The 23372-nt window shown below is 42.6% G+C and overlaps 1 protein-coding gene across 2 annotated transcripts in view; it reads left to right on the top strand.

The window, feature by feature from the left end:
- Positions 1 to 12801, top strand: part of TRIO (trio Rho guanine nucleotide exchange factor) — a 584493-nt gene extending 571692 nt beyond the window's left edge. The window contains exon 51 of one of the 2 annotated variants that reach the window (XM_044293534.1): positions 11471 to 12801. In XM_044293534.1, the coding sequence (XP_044149469.1) occupies positions 11471 to 11731 (261 nt within the window). In that variant the 3' untranslated portion in view covers positions 11732 to 12801. The remainder of the gene's footprint in view (positions 1 to 11470) is intronic. The other variant, XM_044293537.1, reaches the window with a different exon arrangement.
- The last annotated feature ends 10571 nt before the right edge of the window (positions 12802 to 23372 follow it).

Here is a 23372-nt window from a genome sequence, read left to right as displayed (position 1 = left end):
CTGCCCCTTTAACACTGATCTTCACGTTGTCTGCCCCTTAACAGTGAACTCCACAGTGACCCTGCCACTTTAACAGTACCCCATCTCCTTAAAAGTGATTCCCACATTAACTCGCCCCCTTAACAGTGACCTCTACAGTACTCTGCCCTTTAACACTGACCTCCATAGCGGACTGTCCCCTTAACTGTGACCTCCACAGCAGCCCTGCCCCCTTAAATGTGACCTCCACAGCACTCCGCTCCTTTAACCGTGTCATCCACAGTGCCCTGCCCCTTTAAAGCTGACTCACAACAGTAAAGAAAAATGGCTGGATTGTTATCGACACCTGGTGTAAAGCTGTGTGTATCTCGAGACTAAGGGCCTGCGAGCTTCTATTAGCTGAAAAGGGTTATGTGATGTACCATATGTGCATTTTTTATGAATATCTCAGGAGCTCACTTTTTTTGGGAATATCTCAGAAACGGTACGTCCTAAAGAGCTGAGACCCGGTCTAAAACCTTCCCGGACACCTGATGTACCTGTGTGCCAAATTTGATGAAGATTGGTCCAGTCGTTTGGTTATTCTTAAAGAACAGACAAACACATTTTTATATATATGAGACTAGCAGAAGGACCCAGCTTCGCACAGGTATATTTCATCTATTTCATTTTATCCATGTGTCGTAAAAAGATATCAACAGTTTCCCACATAAGTGACCTCTACAGTACCTGCCCCTTTAACAATGACCTGCACAGTACCTGCCCCATTAACAATGACCTGCACAGTACTTGCCCCTTTAACAATGACCTGCACAGTCCCTGTTCCTTCAACAGTGAACTTCACAGCGCCCGTCCATTTAATAGCTGCCCCTGTCCCTATGCATGTAGCAGTGTAGTTGTGCCGTTATAAGTCATATGACTGAATATTTAAGGACCTGCGAACTGCTAAAACTGTGATCAGTTGATACGGCAACCTGGAGTAGGACATGCAAGCTTCTATGGGCTCAAAAGGGACATGTGACCGTGTAAATGGCAGTTCAGATTTAAGTGAAAGGCTTGCTGGCTTCTATTGGCTAATGCAGGTCATTTTTGGGGAATATCTCAGGAACGGTAAATCCTAGAGCGCTCAGACCTGGACACCTTATGTACCTGTGTGCCAAATTTGGTGAAGATCAGTCCAGTCGTTTAGAGGTTCTTTATGCGCGACCAGACAGACAGAAACTCATTTTTATATATATATATATATGATACTGATAAAGGGGCGGGTACTGTAAATGTCACTGTTATGGGGGATACTGTTGATATCTTTTTACGACACATGGAAACAAGAAATGAAACTGATTAAATATACCCGTGCGAAGCCGGGTCCTTCTGCTAGCCTCTTATATCTTATATATATATATAAGATATAAGAGGCTAGCAGAAGGACCCGGCTTCGCACGGGTATATTTAATCTGTTTAATTTCTTGTTTCCATGTGTCGTAAAAAGATATCAACAGTATCCCCCATAACAGTAACCTTTACAGTACCCGCCCCTTTATCAGTGACCTCCACAGTAGTCGCCCCTTTATCAGTGCCCTCCACAGTGGCCACCACTTTAGCAGTGACCTTCACAGTGCCCGCCCCTTTAACAATGACCTTCACAGTGCCCGCCCCTTTAATAGTGACCTACAGTGTCCGCCCCTTTAACAGTAACCTTCACAGTGCCCGCCGGTTTAACAGTGACCCCCACAGTGCCCGCCCCTTTAACAGTGACCTTTACAGTGCACGCCTCTTTAACAGTGACCTCCACAATGCTCGCCCCTTTAACATTGACAACCCATTTGAGTCACCTCCACAGTGTTCGCCCCTTTAACATTGACCACCCCTTTAATAGTGGCCGCCCCTTTAACACTGAACTTCACAGTGCTTACCCCTTTAACAGTGACTTCCACAGTACCCGCCCCTTTAACAGTGACCTCCACAGTGCCAGTCCATTTAACATTGACCACCCCTTTAGCAGTGACCTACCTTCATAGTGGCCACCCCTTTAACAGTGACTTCCACTGTGCATGCCCATTTAACAGTGACTTCCAGAGTACCCACCCCCTTTATCAGTGACCTCCGCAGTGCCTGCCCCTTTAACGTTGACCACCCCTTTAATAGTGGCCGTCCCTTTAACAGTGACCTTTACAGTGCCTGCCCCTTTAACAGTGACTTTCACAGTAACCGCCCTTTTAACAGTAACCTCCACAGTGCTCGCCCCTTTAACAGTGACCTCCACAGTGCCCACCCCTTTAACAGTGACTTCCACAGTGCCTGCCCCTTTTAACAGTGACTTCCACAGTATCTGCCCCTTTAACATTGACCACTCCTTTAACAGTGACCTCCACAGTGCCCGCCCCTTTAACAGTGACTTTCACAGTAACCGCCCTTTTAACAGTAACCTCCACAGTGCTCGCCCTTTAATAGTGACCCCCACAGTGCCCACCCCTTTAACCTCTACTTGCCCATCCCTTTAATAGTGCCCTCCCCTTTAACAGTGACCTCCACAGTGCCCGCCCCTTTAACAGTGACTTCCACAGTGCCCGCCCCTTTAACAGTGACTTCCACAGTATCTGCCCCTTTAATAGTGACTTCCACAGTATCTGCCCCTTTAACATTGACCACTCCTTTAACAGTGACCTCCACAGTGCCCGCCCCTTTAACAGTAACCTCCTCAGTGCCCGTCCCCTTAATAGTGACCTCCACATTGCTCGTCCCTTTAACAGTGCCTTCCCCTTTAACAGTGACCTATATATATGAGTCTAGCAGAAGGACCCGGCTTTGCACCGGTATATTTAATCTATTTAATTTTACGTTTCCGTGCGTCATAAAAAAATATCAACAGTATCCCCCATAAAGTGACCTCTACAATACCCGCCCCTTCAACAGTGACCTCCACAGTGCCCGCCCATTTAATAGTGACCGCCCCTTTAGCATTGACCACCCCCTTAACAGTGACCTTCACAGTGCCCGCCCCTTTAACAGTGATTTTCACAGTGGCCACACCATTAACAGTGACCGCCCCTTTAACAGTGACTTTCACAGTGGCTGCACCATTAACAGTGACTTTCACAGTGGCCGCATCATTAACAGTGACTTTCACAGTGACCGCCCCTTTAACAGTGACTTTCACAGTGACCGCCCCTTTATCAGTGACTTTCACAGTGACCGCCCCTTTATCAGTGACTTTCACAGTGACCGCCCCTTTAACATGGACCTTCATAGCGACCGCCCCTTTAATAACAGTGACCTCCACAGTGTCCGCCCATTTAATAACAGTGACCTCCACAGTTCGATAACTGCCTATATCAGGCATGTCTAAACTGCGGCCCTCCAGCTGTTGCAAAACTACAACTCCCAGCATGCCCTAATAGCTGTAAGCTACCCAGGCATGCTGGGAGTTGTAGTTTTGCAACAGCTGGAGGGCCGCAGTTTGGACATGCCTGACCTATATGTATCGGCTCATGCAAGCTATGATTTAGCATCGCAATTTTTGTTCGAATCGTCTCAGAAGCGTAGGCTAGAAGGATTCATAGCCGCCATAAAGTGTCAATGTGCAGGTAATAAAGTCTTGCTCACTGTGCATTCACCCCACCTAACATGCGGTCTTCACGCTGGCTGGTGTGCGTTCGATGTGCACAAACTTGAAGCAGATCTATGACCTGTGATGAGATACGGCTGGCGTGTAGTTGTTCAAACCGCTCTGTGTGTGGCTCCGTATGTAATTCCCGCGAGAACTTGGATGTGAAATCGCGGGCCGAATTTCTTTTCACGTAATATTCGAGTATAGCTGAGAGATCGTTTCATAAATCGCTGAACTCGTTCAAACCGTTTCTCAATGCTTAATGGAGTCTTTAAAAGCATCAGTATATCCCCAGATGCATTTCGAGGTCTTACTGACCTCTTCCTCAATGGTTATACTCCATATGCCTAGACTCCTTTATTTATACTCTGTTCAGTAGTAGACAAATCCTGGAAAAACAGATCTCAAAGCAAAACGATGGTGGAAGATAAATCCTGGAGAAACGGATTTCAAAGGGATAAAATAGATCCAATACGATTTTAGTGTGATTCTTTCGATGCGATTTTTTTCACATATGTGTTTTTATGGTTAAAACTGCTAGATTAGAAAAACAATTCATTTCAATGTTCTAAAAGTTCATTCTCATTCCTTGATCATTCCAAAATGAATAAAAAATATGATTTTAAGTGAACGACAGAGTGTAAAAAAATACCGCCCACAGTGACCGCCCATTTAACAGTGAATTTCAGTGACCACCCCTTTAACAGTGACTTTCACAGTGACCGCCCCTTTAACCGTGACTTTCACAGTTACCGCCCCTTTAACAGTGACTTTCACAGTGACCGCCCCTTTAACAGTGACTTTCACAGTGACCGCCCCTTTAACAGTGACTTTCACAGTGGCCGCCCCTTTAACAGTGACTTTCACAGTGACCGCCCCTTTAACAGTGACTTTCATAGTGACCGCCCCTTTAACAGTGACTTTCACAGTGACCGCCCCTTTAACAGTGACTTTCACAGTGACCGCCCCTTTAACAGTGACTTTCACAGTGACCGCCCCTTTAACAGTGACTTTCACAGTGACCGCCCCTTTAACAGTGACTTTCACAGTGACCGCCCCTTTAACAGTGACTTTCACAGTGACCGCCCCTTTAACAGTGACTTTCACAGTGACCGCCCCTTTAACAGTGACTTTCACAGTGACCGCCCCTTTAACAGTGACTTTCACAGTGACCGCCCCTTTAACAGTGACTTTCACAGTGACCGCCCCTTTAACAGTGACTTTCACAGTGACCGCCCCTTTAACAGTGACTTTCACAGTGACCGCCCCTTTAACAGTGACTTTCACAGTGACCGCCCATTTAATGATGGTGACCTCCACAGTGCCCACCCCTTTAAGTAGTAAAGACAAATGGCTGGGTTGTTATAGAAACCTGGAGTAAAACTGTGTTTATGGCAGTTGTGATTTGAAGAGAAAGACTTGCAGGCTTATATTTGGGGGGGGGGGGCGCTTTTTGGGGGAATATCTCAGGAACGGTACGTTCTAAGGCAAATAATATTAGAGAAAGAAAAAAGAAAAAATGGTTAGTATATTTCCAGATGTTCGAATGAGAGTCCAGTTAGCAAGATGGTTAGTATCTTTCCAGATATTCAAATAAGACACCTCCGGAGACAGTTCCTTAGTCTGAATTTATTTGGTCGAGGGGGGAGGAACGGGGAAACTAAAGGTTCACAATAGTTAAACCAGCATGAGAGGTGCCAATATAATGCCTTGAGAGAGAGGAGATTAGGAGTGGTTCGTCCGTAATTAGTCTAAGGGGTTAGAAGGAATTCGTCCAACAAGCGAAATTCCAAAGAGGGTTAAGGGCAGAATCAGGAGTGTACGAAATCGGTATATATGGATCAGTCCACTTCATACAATACTCTACAGCCTTCTGTATATCTTCACCCCCTTTTTCTTCCTCCTTTCCCTCTTCTCTCACTTTCCTTCACAAGGGACAACTCTGTCCCCACAAATATACCAAAAGCTGCTGAATGTCCACTCAGCCTCCATTTTCCAATTTCCGACTTCCAACCCCTCTCATTCCGCTGCGGAAGGAATCACAGCTTCCCTATTACGAGATGGATCCCACCTATCCGGAAAAACACCCACTCCTCTCTAAACAACCGCTCACTGGTAATTGCTTCCCTCTACAAACTTTGCTCTCAGGCAGACTTCAAGCAGCACGCATAGATGACTTCACAGGTCATTTTACGTTTTGCCCTTTCCAGCACCAGTCCAGTCCCCCAGCTCCCAAACTCACCCAACTCCCAGGAACGAAAGCCAGGCTGGATCCCTCTGCTCCTCACACAGATGAAATCTCACCCTCGAGGCATCGGCATGTCAACATCCAGCGTCCAACAACAGCAGGTAGACAAGCAAGCAGAGACTGTGCGGTCACCATCCAAGTGTCGTGGATATCGGCGTCTGCAACATACACATCCCATCAGCGGCAGGCAGGCGAGCGAGCAGGGGGAGGGGGGGCGGAGCCTAGCATCAGACGTCAGACGGTCACATGCTCTCCCTCATCACTCCGGTACGCCCTAGAGAGCTGAGACCTGGTCTGAAACCTTCCTGGACACCTGGTGTACCTGTGTGCCAAATTTGGTGAAGATCAGTCCAGTAGTTTGGTCTCGCATAAAGAACATCCAGACAGACATCTAGACAAACAGACAGACAGAAACTCATCTCTTATATATATATATATATATATATATATATATATATATATGAGTTTCTGTCTGTCTAGACGTCTGGACGTTCTTTATGCGCGATCAAACGACTGTACCGATCTTCACTAAGTTTGGCACACAGGTACATCAGGTGTCCGGGAAGGTTTTAGACCGGGTCTCAGCTCTTTAGGACGTACCGTTTCTGAGATATTCCCCAAAAAATGACCCTCAAAAGTCAATAAAAGCCTGCAAGTCTTTCTCTTAAAATCCCAACACAGTTTTACTCCAGGTTTCCATAACAACCCAGACATTTTTCTTTACTGCTTAAAGGGGCGGGCACTGTGGAGGTCACTGTTATCAAGTGGGCTGGCACTGTAACACTCACTGTTAAAGTAGAGGTCAATGTGAAAGTCACTGTTAATGGGGCGGGCAATGTGAAAGTCACTGTTAAAGGGGCGGTCACTGTGAAAATCACTGTTAAAGGGGTGACCTCTGTGAAAGTCACTATTTAAGGGGCTGTGACTGTGAAAGTCATTGTTAAAGGGGCGTTCATTGTGAAAGTCATTGTTAAAGGGGGTTTATTCTAATAGTCACTGTAAAAGGGGCGGTCACTGTGAAACTCACTGTTAAAGAGGTTACTGTTAAAGGGGCAGTCACTGTAAAATTCACTTTTAAAGGGGCGGGCACTGTGGAAGTCACTGTTAAAGGGGCAGGCACTGTGAAGGTCACTGTTAATAGGGCGGCCACTGTGGAGGTCAATGTTAAAGGGGTGGGGGCCCTGTGGAGGTCATTGTTAAAGGGACGGGTACTGTAGAGGTCACTATTATGGGGGAAACTTTCGATATCTTTTTACGACGCACAAAAACTTTAAATGAAATATACCCGTGCAAAGCCGGGTCCTTCTGCTAGTTTTTATATATACAGTACAGACCAAAAGTTTGGACACACCTTCTCATTCAAAGAGTTTTCTTTATTTTCATGACTATGAAAATTGTAGATTCACACTGAAGGCATCAAAACTATGAATTAACACATGTGGAATTATATACATAACAAAAAAGTGTGAAACAACTGAAAATACGTCATATTCTAGGTTCTTCAAAGTAGCCACCTTTTGCTTTGATTACTGCTTTGCACACTCTTGGCATTCTCTTGATGAGCTTCAAGAGGTAGTCACCTGAAATGGTCTTCCAACAGTCTTGAAGGAGTTCCAAGAGATGCTTAGCACTTGTTGGCCCTTTTGCCTTCACTCTGCGGTCCAGCTCACCCCAAACCACCTTGATTGGGTTCAGGTCCGGTGACTGGAGGCCAGGTCATCTGGCGCAGCACCCCATAACTCTCCTTTATGGTCAAATAGCCCTTACACAGCCTGGAGGTGTGTTTGGGGTCATTGTCCTGTTGAAAAATAAATGATGGTCCAACTAAACGCAAACCGGATGGAATAGCATGCCGCTGCAAGATGCTGTGGTAGCCATGCTGGTTCAGTATGCCTTCAATTTTGAATAAATCCCCAACAGTGTCACCAGCAAAGCACCTCCTCCATGCTTCACGGTGGGAACCAGGCATGTAGAGTCCATCCGTTCACCTTTTCTGCGTCGCACAAAGACACGGTGGTTGGAACCAAAGATCTCAAATTTGGACTCATCAGACCAAAGCACAGATTTCCACTGGTCTAATGTCCATTCCTTGTGTTCTTTAGCCCAGACAAGTCTCTTCTGCTTGTTGCCTGTCCTTAGCAGTGGTTTCCTAGCAGATATTCTACCATGAAGGCTTGATCTACACAGTCTCCTCTTAACAGTTGTTCTAGAGATGTGTCTGCTGCTTGAACTCTGTGTGGCATTGATCTGGTCTCTAATCTGAGATGCTGTTAACCTACGATTTCTGAGGCTGGTGACTCGGATTAACTTATCCTCCGCAGCAGAGGTGACTCTTGGTCTTCCTTTCCTGGGGCGGTCCGCATGTGAGCCAGTTTCTTTGTAGAGCTTGATGGTTTTTGTGACTGCACTTGGGGACACTTTTAAAGTTTTCCCAATTTTTCAGACTGACTGACCTTCATTTCTTAAAGTAATGATGGCCACTCGTTTTTCTTTATTTAGCTCCTTTTTTCTTGCCATAATGCAAATTCTAACAGTCTATTCGGTAGGACTATCAGCTGTGTATCCACCTGACTTCTCCACAACGCAACTGATGGTCCCAACCCCATTTATAAGGCAAGAAATCCCACTTATTAAACCTGACAGGGCACACCTGTGAAGTGAAAACCATTTCAGGTGACTACCTCTTGAAGCTCATCAAGAGAATGCCAAGAGTGTGCAAAGCAGTAATCAAAGCAAAAGGTGGCTACTTTGAAGAACCTAGAATGTGACATATTTTCAGTTGTTTCACACTTTTTTGTTATGTATATAATTCCACATGTGTTACCAAGAAATAGTACAGAGATCTCTCCCATGATCTGTTATGGCTAACCTCCAACACTCCAGCTTTGGTAACACTACAACTCCCAAGATGTACAATTGCTTTGCTGTTCTCAGAACTCTGTAGAAATGAATGGAGCATGCTGGGAGTCGTAGTCTCACCACATCTGGAGTGCCATCACTGGTCTATTTATATCCAGAACTCTGATGAGGGGACATCCACTGCGTCTAGAGCAAAGAAGGTTTGTACACAAACATAGAAGAGGTTTCTTTATGGTAAGAGCAGTGAGACTATAGAATTCTCTGCCTGAGGAGGTAGTGATGGTGAGCTCCCTAAAAAAGTTCAAGAGGGACCTGGATGTATTTCTGGAGTGTAATAATATTACAGGTTATATTTACTAGATTTCTGGAGAAGGATTGTTGATCCAGGGAGTTATTCTGATTGGAGTCGGGAAGGAATTTTTTTCCCCTAAAGTGGGGAAAATTGGTTTCTACCTCACGGGGTCTTTTGCCTTCCTCTGATTCAACTTGCAGGATGACAGGCCGAACTGGATGGACAGATGTCTTTTTTCAGCCTTACAATCTGTTACTATTTAATATTATTTGGAAATATTTGATATTTTCTTTTGTTTTCTCAGATCCTTTTCTCAGATCCAGCGAATCGGGATGTGACTTGCCACCCAGCGCAGTACTATTACAGCGAGCTGATCGGGCGAGTGCAGGAGCTGCGCCCGCCCGATCAGCGGCAGGGGTCTGACAGTCGCTGATAGCCGGATCCCTGCTGTATGTGCCAGTGTTTTCATTAACCATTGATGTGACGCGGTCAGCGTTGACCGCGGCACATGCGATCTGTGCAGAGGCAGAGAACTTCCATTGGGTCCCTGCACTGCTGTAATGGGGACCCGATGGCAGCCTGTTGCCTTCCTTAGGTATTGTGGCTGCCTTCTGTGACAGCCTATGAGATCCATCCCCCTGGATCTTAAAGGCAAGCTGGCTGAAGTGTAATACAGTCTGAAATACACTTACAGCCAATGCATCACAATACAGAAATATTGTGATGCATTGTAAAGAGGATCAGACCCCCAAAAGTTGAAGTCCCAGAGTTGGACAAAAAATAGTGGAAAAAAATTTAAGTAGACATATTTGGTACCGCCGCGTCCGTAACGATAGGCTCTATAAAAATATTACATGACCTAACCCCCTAGGTGAACACAACACGGTTAAAAAAAAAAAAGTGTCAAAAAGCAATTTTTTTGTCACCTTTTATATCACAAAAAGTGTAATAGCAAGCAATCAAAAAGTCATACACACCCCAAAATCATACCAATCAAACCGTCATCTCATCCTGCAACAAATGAGCTCCTAACTAAGACAATCTCCCAAAAAAAAAAAAAAAAATATGGCTCTCAGATTTTGGAGATACTAAAACATGATTATTAGTTTTTTTGTTTCAAAAATGTTATTATGTAAAACTTAAATAAATAAAAAGTATACATATTAGGTATCGCCGGGTCCATAAGAACCTGCTGTATAAAAAATCACATGACCGAACCCCTCAGGTGAACACCGTCAAAATAAATAAAATAAAGTGTGTCAACTTACATCACAAAAAGTGTAATGCCAAGAAATCAAAAAGTCCTATGCACCCTAAAATAGTACCAATCAAACCTTCATCTCATACCAAAAAAATGAACCACTACATAAGACAGTCGCCCAAAATTTCAAAAAAAACTATGGCTTTCAGAATATGGAGACAATAAAAAATATTTTTTTTCAAAAATCTTTTATTATGTAAAACTGAAACAAACAACAAAAAAATAATTTGGTATTGTCATAATCATTTGGTATTGTCGCTACCGTTACAACCTGCTCTATAAAAATACTGCATGATCTAACCTGTAAGATGAACACTGTATATATTGTTTGGCTGTTAACCCTTGGTTTGTTAGCTGAAAAAAATTGATCAAAATGGAAAATCTTCCAAAAATAGTGAAATTATGAAATTTCATCTCCATTTTCCATTAATTCTTGAGGAACACCTAAAGGGTTAACAAAGTTTTTAAAATCAGTTTTGAATACCTTGAGGGTGTATTTTCTAAAATGGGGTCATTTTGGGTGGTTTCTAATATGTAAGCCTCACAAAGTGTCTGTAGACCTGAACTGGTCCTTAAAAAAGTGGGTTTTGGAAATTTTCTGAAAAATTTTAAGATTTGCATCTAAACTTCTAACGGATCCGCTCAGGCTACTTTCACACTTAGAAATTTTTCTAAGTTATAATGCAGACAGATCCGTTCTGAACGGATGCAAACGTCTGCATTATAGGAGCGGATCCGTCTGATGAAACATCAGACGGACCCGCTCCGAACGCTAGTGTGAAAGTAGCCTAACAAAGAGCTGAAAATGATTTTTTACAATTTGATGGAAGACAGAACACTTATTTATTTCTGATTGAAATTTTCGTTTTGTAGCTTTACTCTATGAAACATGCAGAAATTGCTTAATTATTCCAACTAATTGTGGCCGAGGTGACAACCAATGTAAACATTTTTATATCTCTAAGGGTTGTCTTCCATCTTTGTTATTGTCTTTACAGCATTGTTCCACGGCAATATTTTCTTGCTAGTGTTCAATGTGCAGTTGAGATCGTCAAGACCTGAGCAAAGTGTTTTACATTATGAATAAGTAGATGCATTGTTTTAATGTACAAAACACTAACGGCATTCTTCATCATTAAAGCATTGGTATTTGTGCTATGCAGTACCTTTCATCATTTTTGACCATGATTTTTTTTGTTTTCTTTTCCTCTTCTCTACCGACAGACTGAAAGTAGATGTAGTAATATCTCAACTATGCTGGTGACACATGATTACACAGCAGTGAAGGAGGATGAGATAAATGTCTACCAAGGAGAAGTGGTTCAAATGTTGGCAAGTAATCAACAAAACATGTTTCTGGTATTCAGAGCTGCAACTGATGACTGCCCTGCGGCTGAAGGATGGATCCCAAGTTATGTATTAGGTCACACGTGTGCTACCATCAGTGACATTCCTGATGGAAAAATAAAGTGGGTATTTGAGTAATACAGGTAGCAATAAATGTCATTGTTTTATATATACTGTATATGAGTGATGATGCAAAAGAATGCTGTATATAAGTGGTAGTCACCTGTTTTATTCAGATATTCAGAAAAATTACGGACAAGCACCTTAAGGCTGTATCTTGTCTCTTTCAGCTTTTTTTTTTTTTTTAGTTTCTGTAAAATTGCACAGACTTTGCTGTATAACACAGGCAAATAAGATTTATTTAAATATTTCAAGATGTTCATCGAGAGCCTCAAATATGAATGGATTACTAAAAGTTAAATTTTATAATAAAACAAAACAAAACTGTGTGTAATTTTTTTTCAATATTTTTTTGGGAAGGCTAGTAACTAGCACAATACACTGACATCTCCCTCCCATAAGTCATTGGGTTGTAACAATGTACTGTAATTTCCTGAACATACATTAGAAGAAAAAGTGTGCTCTGTTGGATGAAGGACAAAGGTTTGTATGCAGTTTATTGAAGTTTTATCGTAAGACAATGTTTTTCGGCACTGCACTAGCGTCTCCATCAAGCTGTAACAACAGGGATGTAACATGTAACCATGTGGCTCAATAGCAAAAGCTTGGAACGGGCGCCATTCCACCATAACCACTTTCAGCTGCATGTTAAGAAAAGGTTAGGGCATACAGTGATGTTAAAATACAGGGATAATTCATATAATGATGTCATAGTACAGTAATAATACATTGATGTCACAGTACAGGCACAGGTGTAATGCACACAGTGATGTCAATTGATATTTGATGTGACAATATTGACATCACTGTGTGACATGTGGCAATAACTCTGGAATGCTTTTGCATATCCAAGCCATTCTGAAATTTTCTCGTAACACATTGTACTTCATGATATTAGTGACGTCACCTTTATGTATAAAAAAAATCCAAAATTTACAAAAAAATCGATAAAAATTCTCAATTTTCAAAATTTCATTTTCTCTGTTTTTAAGGCAAATTGTGATACTTCATTAAATAGTTATTCATTTACATTTCCCATATGTCGGCATTATTATTTTTTAAATGCCATTTTTGGGGGATGTTAGAAGGCGTATAACAGGACTGGCCAACCTGCGGCTCTCCAGCTGTTTTAAAACTACAACTCCCACCATGACCTGCTGTAGGCTGATAGCTGTAGGCAGACTGGGCATGCTGAGAGTTGTAGTTTTGCAACTGCTGGAGAGCCGCAGGTTGGCCATCCCTAAGAATTTTTGAAACTATTCTTAAAAGTTTTAAGAAAATTTCCATAACCCACTTTTTAAGGAGCGGTTCAGTTATGAAGTCACTTTGTGGGGCTTATATAATAGAAACCACCCATAAATAACCCCATTTTAGAAACTACACCCCTCAAGTTATTCAAAACTGATTGTACAAACTTTAACCCTTTAGGTGTTCCACAAGAACTAAAGCAAAATGTTATGAAATATCAGAATGTAAATTTGGCAGATTTCCATTTTACTCCCTATATGTGGTCATAAATTGCTGTATGGGTACACTGCAGGGCTCAAAAGAGCACCATATGGTTTTTGGAGGGCAGATGTAGCTTGACTGGTTTTTAGACATCATGTCACATTTGACCCCCTGATGCACCCCTACAGTAGAAACTCCCATAAAGTGACCCCATTTTGGAAATTACGGGATAATGTGACATTTTAGTTGGTGCTATTTTGGGGTTCATATGATTTTTAATCGCTCTATATTATGCTTTTTGTGAGGCAAGATTAAAAAAAAGGCGCAAGTTTTTATTTTTTGTTTTTTACATTGTTAACGTGACAAGTTTGATAATGTTCTATTTTTATAGAGCAAGTGGTTACGGATGCGACAATATCAAATATGTGTACTTTTTTTGTTTTTCAGTTTTACATAAGCATTTTTGAAAATAAAATCATGTTTTATGTCTCCCATTTTCTGACGTTTCTTAGATAGGGGCTCTTTTTTGCGGGATGAGATGACTGTTTCATTGGTACTATTTTGGGGTACATACAGATTTTTGATTGCTTGGTAATACACTTTTTGTGATGTCAAGTGAAAAAAAAATTGCTTTTTGGCACAGTTTTTATAATAAAAAAAAAAATGTACAGTGTTTTATTGGCCGTGGTGAATTAGGTGATGTTTATTTTTTTATATATATTTTTTTCAACTTTTATGTGTTCATTAAGGGAAAGGGTCTTTATCTTTTTTTTTACTTGAAATTTCAGCTTTTGGGGGTCTGGTACATCATGTATAGCAATGCATTGTGTGTGAGCACTGCATGCACAGTTGCCTAGGAGACCCTGCCTAATAAGGCTGGAAATCATAGGCTCTGTGGAAGGCAAGCCCCGATACCTGTGAATCCCCGTTACTTCAGTGTGCGGACCCAATGGGGAGGGAGCCAAAACACTCGGCAAGCCCTGTTTATGTTGCAATCAGCACTGACCACGATATAGAAGCGGTTAATCCGACGGCATCGCTGTAAACAGTGACTGCTGGGCCCCTGCATTGATTGCACACGCACCACAATGGTGTCCGCCCGATCATCTTGACGTAGTAGTACGTCATGGATCGCCAAGGGGTTAATGTCACAGTACAAAGATAATCATTGTCACAGTACAGTTATAACCTCATTGACATAACACTGGTATTTATAAGAGTTTTGCTGTCCTCCAATGCAAATAATGAGGGTCTAACCACTGGGTTTCTGCTGATCCCCCAAAAAAGGGCCTGTGCACCCATTTGAATATAGTGACGTACTCCGCTATCTCCAGCAGTCTCATATATTTGACTGGAGCATGTGTGTGTAAATGCTCGGCTATTGCTGTCAACTCTATAGAGCAGAATGGAGCATAAAAAAATGAAAGCTCATAATATCACCATGTCCCAGAATGCCCTTACATTAAAATATAAACATATTTCAGGGCAGCACGGTGGCTCGGTGGGTAGCACTGGCATCTTGCAGTGATTGGGTCCTAGATTCCAATCCAACCAAGGACAACATCTGTTTGGAGTTTGTATGTTCTCCTTGTGCTTGCATGGGCTTCCTCTGGGTACTCCGGTTTCCTCCCACACTCCAAAGACATACTTATAGTAAAAACGTATATTGTGAATATTACAGCGCTATATAAGTACGTAAAATAAATATTTAGCCCATATGGTGAACACAGTGATGACCCCAAAAATCTAAATGGCTGCTTAAAAAAATTCGTCCATTTTTTTTTTTTTTTTTTTAAGTGTTCTGACTCAAAGAATGAAGGTAGAAATGAGCGAATTTCATATTTTGAAATCCGTTCACTCTTCGTTTACTGGTAAAAGGTGAATTGCGTTATGGATTCCGTTACCACGGACCATAATGCAATTCTATGACGGAATGCCTTTAGAGGCATTCCGTTATTCATTCTGTCCTAATAGAAGTCTATGGGCTGCAAAACGGATCCGGCCGTTTTCAATTATGCAGGGGAGTCCGCTCCTACATAACTGAAATGGGACGTATCCCTTTTGCAGCCCATAGACTTATATTATGACGGAATGCCTCTAAAGTCATTCCATTAAGCATTCCATCATAGAATTCATCATAACGGAATCCATAACGCAATTCACTTTTTACCAGTAAACTGTGAACCAATTTCATAACCTGAAATTTGCTCATCTCTAAATCAAAGTAACGTCATTTGTACCCCAAAAAATGCTTTGAAAATAAAAACTATAGTAGAATTGTGGGAATTTTTTTCCAGTTACACTCCATTTGGAATTTTTTCCAGCATACCCACTGCATCCTATGCAATGTAATATGGTGCCATTAGAAAGTAAAACTTGTCCCACGAAATGTACTAGCCCTCATACAGCTCTGTGAACATAAAAAATAGTTATCACCCTAGTAAGGTAGATAATATAAAAAAAAAAAATGGAAAAAAATTATAATAACCCAGAAAATCACTCGGTCATGAAGTGGTTAATAAGTTTGAAGTAGGTTTCTCTCCATCTTTCATCAACAATGTTTCTGTGTACTCTCTCCCAACTCTTCAACATCATACCTGTAATATCTGGATCTCCATTCCTTTTTTGACATGGTTTAAAAAGCTTCTTCTGAACAATATTTAACCCCTTCAAGACCAAGCTAGTTTTCACCACAAGGACCAAGCCACATTTTGCAAATCTGACATGTTTCGCTTCATGTGGTAATAACTCTGGAACGCTTTTACTTATATAAGCGATTCTGAGATGTTTTCTCGTGACATATTGTACTTCATATTAGTAGTAAATTTGAGTCAATATGTTTTACCTTTATTTTTTTTTAAATGGCAAAATTTGGAATAATTCGCAATTTTCTAAATTTGAATTTCTCTGGTTCTCTGACAGACAGTGGTAACTTACAAAATTAGTTATTACTTTACTTTTCCCATATGTCTACTTCATGTTTGCATCATTTAGTAAATGTTATTTTATTTTTTGGGGATGTTAGAAGGCTTAGAAGTTTAGAAGCAAATGTAAAAAATTTTGAGACCATTTCCAAAACCCACTTTTTAAGGACTAGTTCATGTCTGAAGTCACTTTGTGAGGCTTATACAATAGAAACCACCCAAAAATTACCCCATTTTAGAAACTGTACCCCTCAAGGTATTCAAAACTAATTTTACAAACGTTGTTAACCCTTTAAGTGTTCCACCAGAATTAATGGAAAATGGAGGTGAATTTTTATAATTTAACTTTTTTTGCTGATTCTTCCATTTAGATCAATTTCTCCTGCAATTCAGCATGGGTTAACAGCAAAATAAACCTTAATATTTGTTACCCTGATTCTTAAGTTTACAGAAAAACCCCATATGTGGTCATAAAGTGCTATATGGGGGCACAGCGGGGCTCAGAATGAGAGGAACACTGTGTGGAAGGCAGATTTCGCTGGAATAATTTTCAAGCACCATGCCGCATTTGAAGGCACCCCAACAGTGAAAAAACCCCAAAGGTGACCCCATTATGGAAAATACACCACACCCCCCCCCCCCAAGGAATTTTTCAAGGGGTGCACTGAGCACTTTGGCCCAATAGCCGTTTAATAGAATTTAGAAAGACTTGGCAGTGAAAATGAAAAATTTCATATTTTACAAGAATCTCGCTTTAGGCCCAAATTTGTCATTTTAACAAGGGGTATCAGGAGAAAATGCACCCCATAATCTGTTACCCATTTTCTCCTGAATACGTCAACACCCCATATGTGGTTACAAAGTGCTGTATGAGCACACAGCGGGGCTCAGAATGGGAGGAACACTGTGTGGCTTTTGGAAGGCAGATTTTGCTGGAGTAATTTTCAGGCAGCATGTCACATTTGAAGACACTCACCCCAACAGTGAAAACCGCAAAATCGAGGCTCTAGGGGTGCCAGAACATAAAAGGAAATTGAAGAATTGCCTCATTTAATAAAATGACACCTTTCAATGTATTCATCTAGGGGTATAATGGGAATTTTTAAGGTTTTTATTTTATTTTGGGGGGGGGGGGGCTATTATTGGATTGCCAAATGGAAAAATGCTCAACTGAAAATGTCTTGCCATGGATTAATTAAGAAATTAGTGAAATGGACTAAATGGATATCAGTGGAGGTGTGATAAACTTGAAAGCACTCTCCAATGCAGAGGCCCGGTTTAGAGAGGCAGGTCTGACAGTAGTGAGTGGTGTCTTTCCGAATCCCTTTAACCGAGCAAACTCGACACCTTTTTTGGGGTCGCCTTTTTTTTTTCTGTGGGGGGAAGTACTCCAGGGAAATGCTGCCCACGTATTATTCTTGATACCCCAGAAGCACTGCTGGATGAAAAACTGCCCTCTCCTTCCTGAACGCCCCAAAAAAATGTTTTATTATTTTTTCCTGAAACTCCAAGAAGGTCCCCCCCATGACCAGCTGTTCTGTGGATGACAAAGGCATTATATAGTGACACTATATAATGCCTTTGTCATAGATTTTCTTAAGGCACTGTAGGGCTGTAGTACTGTACCTGGTCTGAAAGATCCACTCCACCCATGAACTTGTTGTAATCCTGGATACACACAGGCTTGATGTTCTGCTCTGTGGTTCCTCGGACTGGGACTGGGGTTGACTGATCTGCATGGAGGGTAGACAACACAAGAAAATCCAGTTTGTCCTTGTATTTTAGCAGCATCAAATTTTCTGAACAAACAGCCCTGCTTTCCCCACGATGCACTGTCTGATCTATAAAGAATTTAGGGAGCCTTTTTTGATTTCTTCTAATTGTGCCACATGTGCCTATGCCTCTGGCAGCAAGGCACTTCAGGAGATGGACACGATTGTAAAAGTTGTCCAAATACAGATGGTATCCGTGGTCCAGCAGGGGGTGGACTAAATCCCATACTATCTTCCCACTTATACCCAGAACCGGGGGACAATCGGGTGGCTCAATTTTGGAATCTTTTCCCTCGTAAATATGAACGCGCATTGTATACCCAGATACACTTTCACAGGCCTTATACAACTTCACACCGTACATAGCCCTTTTATTGGGCAGGTACTGGCGGAAATGTAATCGGCCTTTGAAGTGGACCAATGATTCATCCACTGAGAGACATTTTTGGGGGTATATACTTGACCAAATTTGGAATTGTAGTGGTCAACCACTGGCCTAATTTTAAAGAGTCTGTCATAACTGGGGTTGGCATTCCTTATTATTGCTGAAGTGTAGGAATCTTCAAAACGGGCCCGGGGCATGGCAAGACAGTGAAGAGGGGTGTGATATAAAATATCTTTGTTCCAATACGAACGTATTGTTGGCTTTTTTATAATGCCCATGCTTAGGAGAAGTCCCCAAAACCTTTGCATTTCAGTCGTGTTAGTAGGGGTCCATTAGCGGGGCCTTGAGAAATAACTGTCTGGATGGGAGGCAATAAATTGCTCTGAATATATATTTGTTTGTTCCACCATCAAGTTAATTAGGTCACCAGTGAAAAATAATTTGAAAAAAATAATTTCACTGAAACCTGTTGTATCTACATTGATTCCTGGAGTGGCTGTAAATTCAGGCACATGGGGCACATAGTTATCTGCGGGGATCCAGGAAGAGTCACTTGTACGGGGCTGCGACTGCGCACTACCCCTAGGATACCTAAGAGGGGGTTCATCATTAGATGAATCATCTGAGGAAGATGAAAATAAAAATGTCACTTCATCTCCACTGTTGGAGTCAGTGTCCTCAAAAAGTACGGCATATGCCTCTTCGGCAGTGAAAAACCGTTTAGTCATTTTAAACTGTAAACTAACGTAGATTTTTTTGTCTTTTTTTATATATTAAAAAAAAAATAGAACAGCAGACTAAAATACTGTGTATCCTTTAGGATAAGCTAAAAACTCCCTGATTCACTTGGAAATTATTGACCGGTGTCACAGATAGCACAGATGGCTGGCGATGAGCCAGGGGTCTAGTATGGGGCACAGAGTAGTGCCAATATCCTTACGGGGGCAGAAAAGGGGTTAATTATTCTTTTACAGTATTAGGTGGCACAAAGCCACATGGGGCATAAGAGACTTATATTTTACAGAATGGTGCCACTCAAGCATAGGACACGAGTATATACACACAGGAGCATGGCACACCATTTATGTAACGTGGGAGTGTGTGACAGGTGACTTGACGGACAGACAGGCTAGTGTGACAGGTGTCTTTATTGAACGGACAAACTAGAGTCACAGGTGTCTTGATGGACGGACAGACTGGACTGACAGGTGTCTTGATGGGCGGACAGGCTGGAGTAATAGGTGTCTTTATTGAATGGACAGACTGGACTGACAGGTGTCTTGATGGGCGGACAGGCTGGATTGACAGGTGTCTTTATTGAACGGACAGACTGGACTGACAGGTGTCTTGATGGACGGACAGGCTGGAGTGACATGTGTCTTTATTGAACGGACAAACTTTAGTGACAGGTGTCTTGATTGACAGACAAACTGGAGTCACAGGTGTCTTGATGGACAGACAGGCTAGTGTGACAGATGTCTTTATTGAACAGACAAACTGGAGTCACAGGTGTCTTGACGGACGAACAGGCTGGACTGACAGGTGTCTTGATGGACGGACAGGCTGGACTGACAGGTGTCTTGATGGACGGACAGGCTGGACTGACAGGTGTCTTGATGGACGGACAGGCTGGACGGACAGGCTGGACAGACAGGTGTCTTGATGGACGGACAGGCTGGACTGACAGGTGTCTTGATGGACGGACAGGCTGGACTGACAGGTGTCTTGATGGACGGACAGGCTGGACTGACAGGTGTCTTGATGGACGGACAGGCTGGACTGACAGGTGTCTTGATGGACGGACAGGCTGGACTGACAGGTGTCTTGATGGACGGACAGGCTGGACTGACAGGTGTCTTGATGGACGGACAGGCTGGACTGACAGGTGTCTTGATGGACGGACAGGCTGGACTGACAGGTGTCTTGATTGACGGACAGGCTGGACTGACAGGTGTCATTACGGGCAGACAGTTGTCTTAACGGACGGACAGGCTGGACTGACTGGTGTCTTGACGGGCAGACAGTTGTCTTAACGGACGGATAGTAGTGACAGGTGTCTGGATGAGGTGATGATGAGAGGACTGGACAGAACTAATCTCACTGACTGGGGCAAATCAGGCACAGAAGAGTGGCAAATCGGTACTGAAGGGGTTAATTAGGGGTTAATTATGTACGAGGCAGAGGATGAGGCACAGAACTGACTACAGATGACAGGCTGTTGATGAGGCACAGAACTGATCTGTGTCACTAACTGGGGCACAGAAGCAGCTTTTCAGCACAAAAGGGGTTAATTCGATCTGGTAGGTATTAATGTACAGCAGCTTTTCACACTCTCTCCTTCTCTGATCGCTTCCCTGACAGGAATTGGGACGATCAGAGAAGGAGAAGCACATAGTCCCTCCCTAACCCCCCCTTACCTGCCCCGATGCGCTGCGATTGGTCCCTCTGCAGTATTGGACCAAGGTTAAAAATGTATTCCTCATACCATTATAGAGAGAGGCCCAAACAACATAAAGTGACCATCATATTATTTAATATGTGGTTGCTTCTTAAAGGGGTTGTCTTATCATGGACAATGGAGGCATATTGCTAGGATATGCCCCCATTGTCTTATAGGTGCGGGTCCCACCGCTAGGACACACACCTATATTGAGAATGTAGCCCGGCAAGTGAAACGGGGCACGCGCAGCCGGCCTCCATTCATTTTCTATTGATCCGGCCAAAATGGCACTGGCTCGGCTATGTCCGTCGGCCCCATAGAAATTAATGGGAGCAGGGACCGTGCATGCGCGGTATGCTCCCATTCACTTCTATGGAGAGCCGGCTTGATGGTGGCCGGACCGGAATCCTGCAGCCACCCCCTTGCAGGGCTCCATTCTCGATATAGGTGCGGGTTCCAGCGGTGGGACCAGCACCTATAAGACAATGGGGGCATATCCTAGCTATATGCCCCCATTGTCCATAATGAGATAACCCCTTTAAGTTAGATTTATAGCTCTGGACCTTCAGAAACTGCGTTGCTTGAAAATATAGAGAAACAAATTATCTTCCAGGTAAAACATCCTTTTTATCTTCCCTGGAGGCAGCCACCTGTTATCCTCAATATATTAATGACATCTTTGCCTTGCCCAATTCCTTTCTCCTGCCAGGAACAGATCAATTCCCTAAGGCTGCATTAGACAGCCAGCTTAGGTGATTGTCAGGAGAGAAGCAATCCTTCCCGGCAATCGCCTGCTCATCAACAGAGGAGACTGCTGCTATGACATGCAGCGATCTTCTCCTCAGTATAGGGAGGATTGATCGTTATGCCATCGCTCTTTCCTATACTGAAATATTGTTTGCTGGCAGCAGATCGTGATTACACAGGATTATCTGCCACGGCAAACAGTGATTTTTAAACCTTTTGAAATATTTGGGTTGTGTGATGAACAGGTGTCCGTCATTAGTGGGATACCACAGGGGTCAGTTTTGGGCCCTATTCTCTTCAATATATTTATTAATGATCTTGTAGAAGGTTTGCACAGTAAAATATATTTTTTTGCAGATGAGACTAAACTGTAAAGTAATTAACACAGAAGAGGACAGTATACGGTTGCAGATGGGTCTGGATAGATTTGAGGCTTCGGCAGAGAAGTGGCAGATAAGATTTAACAATGATAAATGTAAGGTTATGCACATGGGAAGAAATAATGCAAGTCACCCGTACATACTAAATCATTAAACACTGGGTAACACTGACATGGAAAAGGACCTAGGAATTTTTAGTGAATAGCAAACTAAGCTGTAGAAACCAGTGTCTGGCAGCTACAGCCAATGCCAATAAGATTATGGGTTGCATCAAAAGGGGCATACATGCCCCTGATGAGAACATAGTCCTGCCACTTTACAAATCACTAGTCAGAACACACATGGAGTACTGTGTACAGTTCTGGGGTCCTGTGAACAAGGCAGACATAGCATAGCTGGAGAGGGTCCAGAGGAGGGCAACTAAAGTAATAACTGGAATGGGTGGACAACAGTACCCTGAAGAGTATCAAAATTAAGGTTATTCACTTCACAAAAAAGACGACTTAGGGGAGATCTAATAACTATGTATAAATATATCAGGGCTCAGTACAGAGATCTCTCCCATCATCTATTTATCACTGTGACGAGGGGACATCCTCTGCGTCTGGAGGAAAGAAGGTTTGTACACAAACATAAAGAGGATTCTTTACGGCAAGAGCAGTGAGACTATGGAACTCTCTGTCTGAGGAGGTGGTGATGGTGAGTTCACTAAGAGTTCAGGAGGGGCCTGGATGTACAGTCGTAGCCAAAAGTTTTGAGAATGACAAATATTGGAAATTGGAAAAGTTGCTGCTTAAGTTTTTTATAATGGCAATTTGCATATACTCCAGAATGTTATGAAGAGTGATCAGATGAATTGCATAGTCCTTCTTTGCCATGAAAATTAACTTAATCCCAAAAAACCTTTCCACTGCATTTCATTGCTGTCATTAAAGGACCTGCTGAGATCATTTCAGTAATCGTCTTGTTAACTCAGGTGAGAATGTTGACGAGCACAAGTCTGGAGATCATTATGTCAGGCTGATTGGGTTAAAATGGCAGACTTGAACTGTTAAAAGGAGGGTGATGCTTGAAATCATTGTTCTTCCATTGTTAACCATGGTGACCTGCAAAGAAACGTGTGCAGCCATCATTGCGTTGCATAAAAATGGCTTCACAGGCAAGGATATTGTGGCTACTAAGATTGCACCTCAATCAACAATTTATAGGATCATCAAGAACTTCAAGGAAAGAGGTTCAATTCTTGTTAAGAATGCTTCAAGGCGTCCAAGAAAGTCCAGCAAGCGCCAGGATCATCTCCTAAAGAGGATTAAGCTGTGGGATCGGAGCTTGCTCAGGAATGGCAGCAGGCAGGTGTGAGCGCATCTGCGCGCACAGTGAGGCGAAGACTTTTGGAAGATGGCCTGGTGTCAAGAAGGGCAGCAAAGAAGCCACTTCTCTCCAAAAAAAAACATCAGGGACAGATTGATCTTCTGCAGAAAATATGGTGAATGGACTGCTGAGGACTGGGGCAAAGTCATATTCTCCGATGAAGCCTCTTTCCGATTGTTTGGGGCATCAGG

Source organism: Bufo gargarizans, chromosome 5, assembly GCF_014858855.1.
Source record: "Bufo gargarizans isolate SCDJY-AF-19 chromosome 5, ASM1485885v1, whole genome shotgun sequence".
Classification (NCBI taxonomy): Eukaryota; Metazoa; Chordata; class Amphibia; order Anura; family Bufonidae; genus Bufo; species Bufo gargarizans.
The sequence above is the reverse complement of the archived record's forward strand: the minus strand, read 5'-3'. Positions and strand labels throughout refer to the sequence as shown.